General features: G+C 42.4%; 1 protein-coding gene across 2 annotated transcripts in view; it reads right to left on the bottom strand.

Annotated features, from left to right (window-relative positions):
• Positions 1 to 9,271: 9,271 nt before the first annotated feature.
• BARD1 (BRCA1 associated RING domain 1) overlaps positions 9,272 to 15,401 on the bottom strand; it is a 107,049-nt gene continuing 100,919 nt past the window's right edge. Inside the window, exons 10-11 of one of the 2 annotated variants that reach the window (XM_056534047.1) lie at positions 12,913 to 13,010; positions 9,272 to 10,487 (exon numbers count right to left, since the gene is read on the bottom strand). In XM_056534047.1, the coding sequence (XP_056390022.1) occupies positions 10,158 to 10,487; positions 12,913 to 13,010 (428 nt within the window). In that variant the 3' untranslated portion in view covers positions 9,272 to 10,157. The remainder of the gene's footprint in view (positions 10,488 to 12,912; positions 13,011 to 15,401) is intronic. The other variant, XM_056534046.1, reaches the window with a different exon arrangement.

Below are 15,401 nucleotides of genomic sequence, written 5' to 3'. Positions count from 1 at the left end.
AAACATTTTGCCCTTAGCAGAAGGAAATTTGGTGTCACAATTCCCACTACATGCCCTGCCATTGAAAGACAGCAACGGTCTCTCCTATGGGCCAAGTGCTGGGGTAATAATGACTGCAAATGCAGGGTTACGGAAACTACTAATTTTTACTCAGGAACTTGCAAAAATATATTGAAACAGTTCAAACAGTAGTGCAAAGTTCGCTGCAGGTATCACAGTTGCTCCAGGGCACTATGGGACTTTTAGTCCTTGCTGATTAAGTAGCTTGTTGCTTGCTGAATATTGTGTAGCCTGTACTGGCTTGGGAGCTGACAAACATTGACTCTACTCTCCCCAGAGCTAGGTGGAAACTGTAGATTTATGAACCGGAGTTGCTCAAGACTTTTTTTCTCCTGCAATCCTTTTCCTGGCTAATGGGGTCTTTAGGTTCTCTTGGCACTTCTCCCCACGGCACACTTGCTTCTGACTTGAACAGATGTCCTGGTTGGCTGGATCCTGTGAAGGGTGCTGTAGCTCTGGAACAATTCAGTGCAGCAACTGGAATTTTCTTAGGCCTGACCTCATGTGGTGAGGTACAGGTCCACAGCAGAGGTCTAATGGTAACCTCTACTCTTCTCACAACTTTCTCCCTGACTGCTCTATACTGAACTAACTCCACCCTGTCTAGTAGACTTGGGAGAGGCAGGGCGGGAGCCCTGGTTGGCTAGAAGCAAACATGTGATCCTCTTAGCATCCTCCTCTTGGTACCTTCACCTTGATGAGGTGAGGGAGCATGCATGCCTTGGTGATCCTATGAGCTAAACTGGCTGGAGCTAATGTTTGGGTCACCCTTCGAGACAGGTCAAGGGGAGAGGCTAGACTACGAAAGGCACCCATAAGAAAACGTACAATTCAGTTCCTTTTAACCCCTTAAGGACGCAGCCCTTTTTCACCTTAAGGACTGAGCACTTTTTCGCAATTATGAACACCGTCACTTTACGAATTAATAACGCGAAAACGCTTTTACCGAATATTCTGATTCTGAGAATTTTTTGACATATTCTACTTTATTTTGGTGCTAAATTTTCGGCATTACTTGCATCCTTTTTTGGTGAAAAATCCCAAAATGTAGCATTTTTCTAAATTTGAAGCTCTCTACTTGTAAGGAAAATGGATATTCATAATAAATTTTATTTTTATTCACAAATACAATATGTCCACTTTATGTTGGCATCATAAAATGGACATATTTTTGCTTTTTGAAAAAATTAGAGGGCTTCAAAGTAGAGCAGAAATTTTCAAAAAATTCATGAAAATTGCTAAATCTCAAGGGACAGATGTTACAGAACTACAACTCCCAGCATGCCTGGGCAGTCCAGGCATGCTGAGAGTTGTAGTTTGGCAACATCTGGAGGGCTACCGTTTGGGCAGCACTGTAACAGTGGTCTCCAAACTGTGACCCGCGAGATGGTGCAAAACAGCCTTTGGCCTTGGGAGTTTGGCCTTCCTAGTGGTTGCAACAGTAAAGATCACTTTACTTTCACTTTCAATCCCCCCCCCCCCCACTGTAGTTTTCCTACCTGACCCAGGATCCAGCAGGCTCCAGCGACGATCGGGGATCTCCAGGCGTCTTCTCCTGCAGGCACCGGCCTCCATCTTCTTCCGACATCCAGGGGTGGGCAGAACAGGGGGTTGCCATGGCAACCCACTGTCCTGCTCTGCCATTGGTCAGAATCAGTTCTGACCAATGACAGGGGATAGGAGGAGAGCGCAGCTCTGGGACCTCACTCCTAGCCCTCAAGATGATCGGGGCTGAATTGACATGTGATTTCCTGCGATCGCTGACATTGGGGGGGGGGGGGGGGGGGGGGGGGCGATGTGCCGGGGTGCCTGCTGAATGATTTCAGCAGGCATTTCGGTTCGGTCCGGTCTCCAACCGGCTAGCGGGGCAGGGACCGGAATTCCCACGGGCGTATGCATACGCCCCACGTCCTTAAGGACTCGGGATGCAGGGCGTATGCATACGCCCGGCGTCCTGAACAGGTTAAAAACAAAAATAGTACCAATAAAAACAGATCATGGCACATAAAATTAGCCCTCACACCGCCCTATATATACGGAAAAATGAGAGCAGTATAGGGGTCAAGAGGACAACTTAACAAAGTATACTAATTATTGTGCAAAAAGTTACATTATTTTAAATAGTAGTTAAAAAAACTAAAACCTATACAAATTGGGTATCCTTTTAACTGTATGGACCTACAGAATGCTGTAAAAATAATGCGTAATTTTTACTTAAGAGAGCACCAAGTAGAAACGGAAGCCCCAAGATGCAAACTGGCAAATTTATTTTAAAATTTTCCCCAAAAAATATATATTTTTTTGCTTTACTGGTGGTAAAATAAGTGATGTCATTACAAAGTACATTTGGTGGTGCAACAAACAAGTCTCATCTGTATCTATAGGTAGAAAATTGAAAGCTTTATGATTATAAGAAGGCATGAAAGAAAAAAACGAAAATTGAAAAAATATTTAAAAAATCCATGCGTCCTTAAAGGAAAACTGTCAGATATTTTCTCCCGTCCTATCCACAGGGACTGGTGGATAGTGCGGGAGACACTGATTAAAACGAGCCCTATCTTGCCCGGATCCGCCCGGCCGTTCGCCCGCAATTGTAGTTTTATTCTATGTGTACATCTTGCTGTAACTGGCACGGGCTGGGCTTCTGCAGCTTAACTGGCACTGACGTCAGCGCCGCTTATGATTATTCATCCCCCCTCCCTCCAGCTCTCCCTCCTCTTCACCGCTCCTAACTGGAGGGAGGGGGGATGAATATTCATAAGCGGCGCTGACGTCAGTGCCAGTTAAGCTGCAGAAGCCCAGCCCGTGCCAGTTACAGCAAGATGTACACATAGAATAAAACTACAATTGCGGGCGAACGGCCGGGCGGATCCGGGCAAGATAGGGCTCGTTTTAATCAGTGTCTCCCGCACTATCTTGCCCGGATCCGCCCGGCCGTTCGCCCGCAATTGTAGTTTTATTCTATGTGTACATCTTGCTGTAACTGGCACGGGCTGGGCTTCTGCAGCTTAACTGGCACTGACGTCAGCGCCGCTTATGATTATTCATCCCCCCTCCCTCCAGCTCTCCCTCCTCTTCACCGCTCCTAACTGGAGGGAGGGGGGATGAATATTCATAAGCGGCGCTGACGTCAGTGCCAGTTAAGCTGCAGAAGCCCTGCCCGTGCCAGTTACAGCAAGATGTACACATAGAATTAAAGTGCAATTGCGGGCGAACGGCCGGGCAGATCCGGGCAAGGTAAGGCTCGTTTTATTCAGTGTCTCCCGCACTATCCACCAGTCTCTGTGCCAGGTAAGCTGCATGAGCCCTGCCCGTGCCAGTTACAGCAAGATATACACATAGAATAAAACTACATTTGCGGGCAAACGGCCGGGCGTATCCGGGCAAGGTAGGGCTCGTTTTAATTAGCATCTCCCGCACTATCCACCAGTACCAGTGGATAGTGTGGGAGAAAATAGACAGTTTTCTTTTAAGGGGTTATATATCTGGGAGAATATGGAGTGGATAGATGGACATAATTAAGATGTTAAGATTTTTCTTAGGCCACCTCCACACAGCACTATTTTGCTTAAAAGACAACTGTAGTGCAAGACTTTTATATATTGCTGTGCCCGGGCTGCAAAAATAAACAAAATAAACTTTAATATACCTTCCTCCGTTGGTCCGGTACCAGCCTCACAGTCCAGCGGTGCGAACCTCATTCAACTTCCTGGGGATAGAGACGTCACAGAGCCATCGGCGTATCACCGGCCGCAGCGATGTCCCGCCCCGGCCGGTGATAGGCTGAGTGCACTGTCATGTAAGGAGCTCTGGCCGGCTTCTTACATGACAGTGCGCTCAGCCTATCACCGGCCGAGGCGGGACATCGCTGCGGCCGGTGATACGCCAACGGCTCTGTGACGTCTCCGTCCCCAGGAAGTTGAATGAGGTTCACACCGCTGGACCGTGAGGCTGGTACCGGACCGACGGGGGCACGTAGGAAGGTATGTTAAAGTTTATTTTTGATGCCCGGGCACAGCAATATATTAAAGTCTTGCACCACAGTTGCTCTTTAAGACCAAAGCATTTCAGACAGACAGCCATATTACTTCTGAGACCTACTTGTCTACTACATTAAACTTTCATCATCATATTCTTAAATCTATAGTGTTACTGTCATTTAGTATAACATTTTGTCCAGACATGTAGAAAGTTTAGAGCACACTGGGTCTCATTCCTGACACCAGCTGCAGTCAGGAGTTATAGCCTGCCTGCCATCAGACTAATGTGCTCCATAGACTATAATCAAGTGCATCAGTCGAAAGGGCCGGCTGACCAGACAGGGAGTGAAGCTCACTACAGTGTGATTTACCTTCAACTCAAATGTTTTACTAAAGGACTTTAAGGCATTTTCTGTCTCTCTTTACAAAATTGCCTAGAGGCAGGCAGGCAGGCAGGCCAGAAACTAAAAAACATACTCTGTTGGGGATGGACCAGGTACAAGCAGAAGCAATGTCCCTGTACACTCAGCATGGGATGCTGCAGCCAAATCTCTGGCCTTTGTGGTCACATCCACAGTGCAGGTACACTGACTTGTAAAGCAAGTGATTGGTGGTAGCCTTCTATGCTTAGTGTACAGGGATGTTGTTCCACCAGGCAGTCTGGAGTGTCAGTGCTTGATCAGGGGAAACCAGAGGGGAGTGTAAGGCAAGTTGTAATGGAACTGCAAGGGTATAAAACTTGTATGCAGGTAGAATCAGACATGCCGGGCTCAGAGTGTGCAGCACAATCTCATATCACACCACTTACTCAGCAGGCACAGGGGTAGAAAAATACATTTATATAAAGCGTGCAGATATAAGCAGTTGGAAAATAAATATATATAAAAAAAAAACTCATTAGGTTATTCTTTTGAAAAGGATTTTTAGAATTTACAATATTACCAGATGACTATTCTGTTGTTCACATTGAGGCCTCAATGCTATTTAATTGCTATGACCTCTTCCAAAACAAAATGCTGGTTTCTGATGTTTCTCATCAGTTGCCAAGGTTTCTGTGTGAGCTGAGTGTGTTTTCAGAACCAGAGCATTTTTTGCACATCTGACCACTGTCAATTTAAGCATTAATAACTCTGGGATGCTTTTACGTATGAATTTGATTCCGAGACTGTTTTTTCGTGACATATTCTACTTTAACATAGTGGTAAATTTTTGTCAATACTTGCATCATTTCTTGGTGAAAAATTCCCAAATTTAATGAAAAATTTTAAAAATTAGCATTTTTCTAACTATGAAGTGCTCTGCTTGTAAGGAAAATAGAATTACCAAATAAATGATATGTGATTCACATATACAATATGTCTACTTTATGTTTGCATCACAGAGTTGACATGTTTTGACTTTTGGAAGACATCAGAGGGCTTTCACAATATTTTCAAAATCAGAATTTTTCAGAGGCCAGTTCAGTTTTGAAGTGGATTTGAAGGGCCTTCATATTAGAAATATCCCATAAATGACCACATTATAAAAACTGCACCCCTCAAAGTATACAAAATGACATTCAGAAAGTGTTTTAACCCTTTAGGTGTTTCACAGGAATAGCAGCAAAGTGAAGGTGAAAATTAAAAATCTAAATTTTTTACACTAACATGTTCTTGTAGACCAAGTTTTTGAATTTTTACAAGGGGTAAAAGGAGAAAAAGCCCCCCAAAATGTGTAACCCAATTTCTATTGAGTAAAGAAATACCCCATACATGTACGTAAAGTGCTCTGTGGGTGCACTAGAAGGCTCAGAAGAGAAGGAGCAACAATAAGATTTTGTAGAGTGAATTTTGTGGAACTGGTTTTTGGGGGGCATGTCGCATGTAGGAAGCCCCTATGGTGCCATAACAGCAAAAAAAAACAAAAACAAAAAAAAACACATGGCATACTATATGTAGTGTTGTACTTTTTATTTTGTGTAGTGTTTTTAGGGTACATTCACATGGAAGGGGGTTTACAGAGAGTTTCCAGCTGGGAGTTTGAGCTGCAGCGGAAAATTTGCCACATCACAAACTTGCAGTGAGAAACTCACGGTAAACCCCCACCCGTATACATTCACATTGGTGGGGGGTGGGGGGGTGGTGGGCGGTGGGGAGCTGTTGCAAAACTACAACCCCCAGCATGCCCTTTGGCTGTCTGTGCATGCTGGGGGTTGTAGTTATGAAACAGCTGGAGGCACACTGGTTGCCAAACACAGAGTTTGTTTTGCAAAGAGTATGCCTCCAGCTGTTGCAAAACTACAACTCCCAGCATATACGGTCTATCAGTGCATGCTGGGAGTTGTAGTTTGCAACAGTTGGAGGCACACTGGTTGCGAAACACTGAGTTTGGTTGCGAAACAGAGTTGAGTTTGTTACCTGTGTGCCTCCAGCTGTTGCAAACTACAAATCCCAGCATGCACTGATAGACCGTACATGCTAGGAGATGTAGTATTGCAACAGCTGGAGGCATACTGGTTGCAAAACACTGTGTTAAGTAACAAACTCAGTGTTTTGCAACCAGTGTGCCTCCAGCTGTTGCAAAACAACTCTCAGCATGCACTTACAGCCAAAATGCATGCTGGGACTTGTAGTTATGCAACAGCTGGAGGCACACTACTGCAACTCCCAGAATGCCCTTTGGTAGTTTGTACATGCTGGGGGTTATAGTTATGCAATTGCTGGAAGCACACTTTTTCATAAAAAAAAACTTGACTCCAGCTGTTGCATAACTACAACGCCCAGCATGCACAAACTACCAAAGGGCATGCTGGGAGTTGTAGCGCTTTCTGCTGTTGCATATGAACAACTCCCTGCTGCTCTGCTGGATCTTGCCTGCCAGCGCCACCTCCGCTCCGAGGGCCCCCCCCACTCCAGGTACATACTCCCGGCACCCGCTATCTGCTTCCGGAGTAGGGGCAGAGCGGGTGCCGTTAGGGACACCCCCACAGCAGGAGTCCTGATTTGTTGGCCAGTAACGGCTGACGAATCATGACGATTGTGAGGGACCCGGGGACCCGATATCGCTGCAAATCGCCCATCTAAATTGATCGGCGAATTGCGGCGATCTCCGACATTGGGGGGGGGGGGGGGGGGGGGTGGTCAATCTTTCCTGTCAAACTAACCTGATCAGCTTTTATGAGGAGGTGAGCGGAGATATGGTGTTACATAAATGATTAGTGCATTAAATGAGAATGCTTGGACTGGCAGAAAATGTGTGTAAGTGGGTAAGTAACTGGCTCAATCATAGGAAACAGAGGGTGGTTATTAATGGTATTTATTCTGATTGGGTGACTGTTACTAGTGGGGACCACTGGGGTCCGTCTTGGGTCCTGTCCTATTTAATATATTCATTAATGACCTTGTAGAGGGGTTGAATAGTAAAATAGCAATCTTTGCAGATGATACTAAACTCTGTAAAGTGGTAAACACAATAGAGGACAGTGCACGGTTACAAATGGATCTGGATAGGTTGGAGATTTGGGCTGGGAAGTGGCAGATGAGGTTCAACACTGATAAATGTAAGTTACTGCACATGGGGAGGAAAAATCTGGGCTGGGATTATATATTAAATGGGAGAACACTTGGGATGACTGACGAGGTAAAGGACTTGGTCTTAGTTAATAGTAAATTTATCTGTAGTGGCCAGTGTCGGGCAGCTGCTGCCAAGGCAAATAAAATCATGGGGTGCATCAATAGGGGCATAGATGCCCACGACAAGGAAATAATTCTACCGCTGCACAAATCACTAGTCAGACCACACATAGAATTCTGTGTACAGTACTGGGCACCAGTGTACAAGAAAGATATAGTGGAGCTGAAGAGGGTTCAAAGAACGGCAACGAGAGTAATACAGGAAATATTACCCAGAAAGATTATCAGAATTGGGGTTATTTAGTTTAGAAAAAAAGAAGGCTTAGGGGAGACCTAATAACTATGTATAAATATATCAGGGGACAGTACAGAGATCTCTCTCATGATCTATTTATACCCAGGACTGCATCTATAACAAGGGGGCACCCTCTATGTCTAGAGGAAAGAAGGTTTCTACACCAGCACAGATGGGGGTTCTTTACTGTAAGAGCAGTGAGACTGTGGAATTATCTGCCTGAGGAGGTGGTCATGGTTAACTCGGAAAAATAATTTAAAAGGGGTCTGGATGCATTTTTGGAGAACAACAACATTACAGGTTATGGATTCTAGATCTATAGGGACAGAACATTGATCCAGGGATCTATTCCGATTGCCATATTTGGAGTCGGGAAGGAATTTTTACCTCGAATATGAGTTTTTTTTTTGCCTTCTTCTGGATCAACTCAGTAGGGACTCAGAGTTATAGGTTGAACTTGATGGACTCTGGTCTTTTTCAACCTTATGAACTATGTAAAGAAATAGCAATTCTTTACAATAGCCAAATTGTAACTACTCTTTTTAGAGATATGATTTAACCACTTCCAGACTGGGCCAATCTTCATGGACCACTTTTTTATTTTTTTTTATTTAGTGTGACGTCAATCAGTCATAAAAGATCTTTGCAGAAGGAAGGGGCATTTTAACACCATAATAAAATGTGTTTTATTGATGATTTTCGCTATAGTTGTTGTATTTACTCAAGTTCCAGGTGATACAGCAGCCCCTCACCCATCACATTATTGTCAGGATGGAAAGGTGGAAGCCTTATGGCTACAGGGAGCTGTATACACAGTGGTCATGTGCACAGGGCAGAGTCACTTCCGAAATTTGTGTGGCTGCCCAATATAAATAAGGACTGCAGAAACACAACTATCTATAAAACTCCAGGTGTGTGTGTATGTTCCAGCATTAATTCCAGACGGCTGGAGATATTTTGCTGAAACTTGGTACATTATATGTGAACAAAAAATATAAGGTAGTAAAATTAACCCTAACCTACCCCGATTTGCAAGGGTTGAAGTTCTTGTCTAAAGTCCCATGCAGGTCTATGTGACTTCTGGTACCTTACACCACAAGCTCGGTTATATCCTCGTGAGTGTGTCGGTCCAGCTTGCAGGTTACTCCCATCCAGCAATCAATGCCTCTCGCATAAACCACACCCCTTCTATTTAAGGTGCTTTTTTGTTTTGGCTAAAGGTCAAAAACTAAATTTTTGCCAGATACACCCACATCACATGCCCTTTAACCACAATCTCTTTATTACAGCTCAGCCCCACCTTACTCCACAAGCTCTGCATCTCCAGGTGAAAGTCTATCTGGCTTGAAAGAATAGACATGCGATCCAGTGTGCTCCCTGGTTGAAAACGCACTCTGCTGCTTTATTCAACTCTCTTCCCAAACAAAAAGCAGATGACAGCTCGGAAAGAAGATAGGTGATGGTTGTTGCTGGTGGTAAAAACCCATTCTAAATATTGATGTTAAGTGTATGTCTGTAAATGTAATATTAAACAACCTTTTTTCCACACTCACACATTATAAAATTCAGTTGTTTTTTTTGAAAGGTTATTATTGTCTAATAAGACAACCCTTTAACCATCATGGTTCATATGCTTGCAAAATAACAGATTAGGATAAAAGATCAACTTATTTTATTTCATTGTTAACAAACTATGGATGTCACCAGCAATGGATAGAAACAAAATAGCAGGGATTTAAAAAAAAAAAAAAAAAAAAACAACAACCAAAAAACATCCAAAATGAAAAGACAAACAATGTATTACATCTTTATAATATAATACTTTCATGATAGGGACAATGCAGTTATTTGAGCTAAAAGCCTGTAAGAATTACTTTTTTTGGTCTCTGGCTGTAGTCACACCTGTAATAAATTACTTATATAAAGATATAAACCCCACTCTGGTTTCTAAAAGCCCAAGAGTAAGGCTACTACAAAGCCAGTAGAAGAGAATGTAGCCCTGTATCTTTATACCAATTATGCATAAAGCCAGCTACAGCAAGCAATGGGAATTAATGTTTAGCAGATGGTGCTTTCATTATTTATACTTTTTATTTTTTTGAGAAAACAAAACACAGTGAATGATACTGGCATATACAAATACAGCAAGGCTTGAATGTAAAGAAATGTAGTATCTTCTGGATATATTGAATTTTATAGGATATGCTATGTTTAAGGCACTGGCAGCAGGTGAAAGCTGGTAATACATTCAATCAGCCAGCTTGAGGGGGCAAACCAAACCTTACCTTGGCGCACCCTGCCTGGAATGAATTTGGAAGTTTTATCATATATTACATACTGTGTGCAAAACCTTTGGTCAGAATCTGCATCTGCATGGTATGCTACAGTGTTAATAGTTTGAGTTACATCACTATCTGGTTTTGGTTGACGAATTAGGATTTGACCACCAGCAGCTTTAACCAGTTCAATGAGGTCTTCCTTTTTGTGTTCTTTGAAGCATCCAAGGAAGTAAACATGACATCCATCCAGCAGGCTTGGCAGCTGAGTGAAACAAACCAAATTACATAAGAGAAGTAATATAATGACTTCACTATACCTTAAATTGCTTCTAAAGTTGGCCCTAATTGGATGATGGTCTTTAACGTGCCCTTCTGCTTGACCAATCTGTTTATTGTGGTGTGCATTAAAGGGAACCTGTCATCCTTGATAACTCGTGGTTTAGGCAACATAAAAATTTTGATAACCAATTACCCCAATACAGGGAGAATAGTACAGTGCTCTTTTATCTCCAGCTCTCACACAAACACTGCATGGAGGGGGCTTGTTCACCACTGCTGTTCCGTGCATGAGGAGAGCCATTGTTCTGAAGAGCTGGGCGTCGGGCAGGAGATCGTGATGGACCCAGCAATTGGCTGAATGTAATGGGATATGCACATAGAGCTTGTTTTATTTGGCTCTTCTAAGAGGGTTTCACAGTTTTTAGCAGTTTTCGCTTTTATATATATTTTTTTTTAAGTGAAAGTAGTGGATTCAAAAGGAATGGGAAACAAAAAGCAAAAACGGAAACTTCTCCTTTCTCTTGGATCCACTTCTGGCATTGGCTTAAAAACTCAATGGAAAAACTGCCATAAAAAGCAGTGTGTGAAACCTCTCCTAACCTTAAAAGGATAAACTAAGGACTACCAAAGAGAAGAATAATAGAGTGTGGTGGATTGGATAAAACAGGTATTCAGTAAAGAATCAATAATCTGCACTGGTAATGGAATGATGCTAGATTTTATTTTATTTTTTTTGCCTGGTGCCCTTCTAGTGAAACAGGACGGATGATACCTAAAAAAAAAAAAAAAGCACTTCCATGTCCCCATTCACTTTACATACATGCCAGGTAAAGGATCAGGTAGAGATAGCAATTAATATCACAACACTTTTCTAATAATTCATAAAAAAGAGGTTTGGTCATAGTGAAATAATTTTTTTCAGGATGATCATGCATTTGCCCTAGAGCTTAAAGAGTACCTGCACCAAATAAAACTTTTAATATAGTGTTCCTTGTGTAATTAGCAGACACTTCCCCATTAACTTGCTTTTAAAATTATCAAGATTAATATGTTTAAAATGTAATTAAAAAAACAGCCACGAAGTGGCTCTGTTCTGTTCCCTGCCACAATTAATACAGTGAGTTTGGTCTCCTCCTGGTCTGGCAGGAGACCAAACTCAGGAAGTGTTTCTCTGAACTGAGCTTGATTGACAGCTGTAAAGAGCCTCATTGAAAGCTGCACAGAACCTCATTAAAGGCTGCAAAGAGCCTCACTGAAAGATGCAGAGAGCCTAAGGTCTTCTATTCATCACAGCACTGCAACAATGTGAAGGCGGAAGTGGTCCCCCAGCAGGCTTCAGCAAGGTCATGCCTGCTGGGAAACACCCAATGTCTCCTTCTGGGACATTGCACTATGTGAGCAAGAATAAAGGTAAGATACACAGCTTTTTAAAGCTCTGATGATTTTTGTAAGGGTTGGAGGAGTGTTAGAGTAGTTAGGGAACATAGCCTGAGTTAGTTTAGAAAAGTTTATTTGGTGACAGGTACTTTTTAAGAAAAGGCATGTGAACTCAAGGACACAACATGAATATCTCAAATGTATGCAAATTGAGATGCATTTAGAAGAGTTTAAGATTAAATCAAAGGAGTTCCCTTCTGTAAAGTTTACTATACAATGCAAGCATTATGGACTGTTTGATCTGTAGTTCTTCTGATCTCCACTGTTAAGGAGGTACTGCATGGGCAGACCCTGGCACCATACATGTACCAATCTAGTAGATATGTGCCAGGGCCACACAAACAAAAATGTTTGGCCTGTTGAGACGATAATTGCTCAGAGTAATAGGGCCCTTAAAGAGCAAGTCCAAAGGTCCGTGTTATCTTCCGCTCCAGCGTGGGAAGACACAGTTTGAGTCTCCACACTTTGGAGATAAAGATCGTGCCTGAAATTGCGCTTTAATCTAGCCATACGCATCAGATATGTGTTGGCCAAACCTGCCAATTTTGGCAGGACCAGTTGCTCCTGTAAATGGATTAAAAGATGTTTAGGGAGAGAAGAATCTGGCATGTTTAAATTCGACTGCCGATCCACTTGTTCTCTGGGATGCGGGCTGCTGTAAAGAGTCTTGCAGCAGCTTTTCTCCCCTCACCCTGTTCAAGTACACAAGTACTCAACTCAGTATGTGTTCTGGAGGAGAATCTTTGGAGAAACCCCAGTGAGAGCTCTGCTGACACTTTTGAGTTATATTATGTGTATGGCCAGCTTTAGGGCAAGTATGGTTACAATCAACCGTAACACTTACCCTTCTACTCCAGATAAATTATTATGCAGTTATTTCCATGTAATCTTACTGCTGCAATAATAACTAGGTGGTAACATTCTATTTACCATTATGATTAAGGAAATCAAGCAGTAAAGATGAAAATTACCAGCTGTTCTCTATTGAGCCGAGCTCTATGAGGTCCACTGTCTACTTCATGAAATTCTTCTGGCTGCCGTCTTCTTGTCTCGAGGCAAGCCTTTACCCCTAAAGAAAAAACACAAGAAGCACTGTACATGAACCATGAAATGCAGGTACACCTAGTTTCTAATAATACTATTTTGCTACAAGGAATAACTGTGAAAGAAAAATACAGAACACAGTGAACGTTATGACAACAGATTGGTTATTATATCTTTGCTTATGTAAAAAATTAGAACCTAGAATAATAGCCATAGCAGAGTAAATATAAAAAAAAAACCTAACTATATTATATATACACACACATACATACATACGGTATATATACGTACCAAAATTATATTTCTGTTGCAATATTCCAAAAATAATATAGATTGCTGGGGCCATAGAAAAAAAAAAAAGCTATACTTACCTACCAATCCCAAAACGAAAGCTCTGAATAGGACTTGCTCACTCAGCTAATAATATCTGCAGCAATGTCCTGTCTGAGCCAGTGATTGACTGAGCAGTTTGGTCCTGCTCAGAGCTCATGTCTCAGAAGCAGGCAGAAGAAAAGAAGAAGAGCACTGGAAGCAGAGATATTGGGAGATGTAGCAGGAACTGATGAGGACTGTGGGTTGGCAAGTAACTTTTTTTTTCCTACAATCCCAGCAAGCCATTACACTTGGAATTTGTAATGACTGAATGAACCCTTAACCACAAACATGTTGTGCACTGAAATCCACAAGTGAATAAAACACAGCATTGTAATTTGCTGGAGTTAAGGCTTTAAACATTTTGCATAAATATACGGATAGTTAATAGTTCTCTTTGGGCTCCATTTAGAGGTATGGAGTCTCCAAGTCATTAAAACTTAGCAGTATATCCTGAAATAATTGAGATCCCCACAGTCAGAGTGCTCATTTGAGACGCTGACTGCACTGTGAACATTTAGCTACTTGTTATTAGATAGACAAGTATTATTCTGTTTTAGTGTTGGTACTATCTCAGGTGGCTTGAATATATAATCTTCCATAATACATAAATGATGTAGATATGAATGTACAAATACAAGAAAGATGCCTTATTCATAAATAAGGTTTGTCATTACAGATATGTATGAAATATCCATGGGATGCCTATCCCCCTTGCCTACCCACTTCCCATACACGTTACCACACATGAAGCCTGCGCATTTCTGTATGGGACATCTCTCTGTGCACATCAAAAAGTAATCAGGGGAACCTTGCCAAGGGTAGGTGGGTGGCCTGGAGATTTAAATGACTAGAAATCTATGGACTAGAGATCAAAGTGTAGGACTGTCTCTGGCAGCGGGATATGGAGGGAGAATTTCAATACCACCTCCCCAATTTAATTCAATGAGCAAAACAGAGTCAGACAGTGACTTTGCTGGAGTAATTTTTTAGACAATATCCTGTGTTTGGCCCACACTGAAAACCACAGTTTTCAGTCAGAGCCACAAATCGGATGTCGTCAGAAAATGACCTGGATTGAATAGGATATGGCAGGAGGTGGTATTGAAATTTTCCCACCATATCCAGCAGCCAGGGACTGAAAATTAGGTGACTGCATCCTAACAGAGTATTATGGTACATTATGTATGATATTGCAGAGGGAACACCATGTTTGGAGAGTTTAGGTTTTTAAATATTTTTTTCTCTTTATAAATAGAAATTGAACTGTTTTTTCCACCTCAAGTAAGTTTATGGACCTAAAGACAACATTTGTCTATATGCTTCCTTGGTGCATATAGAGATCATAGAGTACCATCCCTTTCTACAGCCCAGAATGGAAAGCCACCAAGCAAGAGCAGTTCCCACACTGGTGGGGCCCATTGATGTAGTATTACAAGTGAATGGTTGAACATATAATAATTTTTTTTCCCGACAGATTCCCCTAGCATTACAGCTAAGGCTGGGTTCACATCACATTTTCTACCATACGGGAGCGCATACGGCAGGGGGGAGCTAAAACCTTGCGTTCCCGTATGCTTTCGTATGCGCTCCCGTGTGTCATTCATTTCAATGAGCCGACCGGAGTGAAACGTTCGGTCTGGTCGGCTCATTTTTGCGCTGTATGCGCTTTTTCCCCGGACCTAAAACTGTGGTCAACCACGGTTTTAGGTCCGGTTGTAAAAGCGCATGCGGCGCAAAAATGAGCCGACCAGACCGAACGTTTCACTCCGGCCGGCTCATTGAAATGAATTACATACGGGAGCGCATACGAAAGCATACGGGAGCGCGAGGATTTAGCTCCCCCCTGCCGTATGCGCTCCCGTATGGGAGAAAATGTGATGTGAAGCCAACCTAATCTTATCCTTAGGGAAAAGGTCCTGTGCATGAAATGCCCCTTTCAGCTTTTGTGCTGTAGATTTCATTTTTTGGGGGGGATCAATAAATTCTCTCAAAAAAAATAAATAAATAAATAAATAAATAAATAAAGTACCGTATATACTAG

This window comes from Hyla sarda, chromosome 8 (assembly GCF_029499605.1).
Source record: "Hyla sarda isolate aHylSar1 chromosome 8, aHylSar1.hap1, whole genome shotgun sequence".
In the NCBI taxonomy this organism is placed as follows: domain Eukaryota; kingdom Metazoa; phylum Chordata; class Amphibia; order Anura; family Hylidae; genus Hyla; species Hyla sarda.
This window is presented reverse-complemented; position numbering and strand designations above follow the sequence as displayed.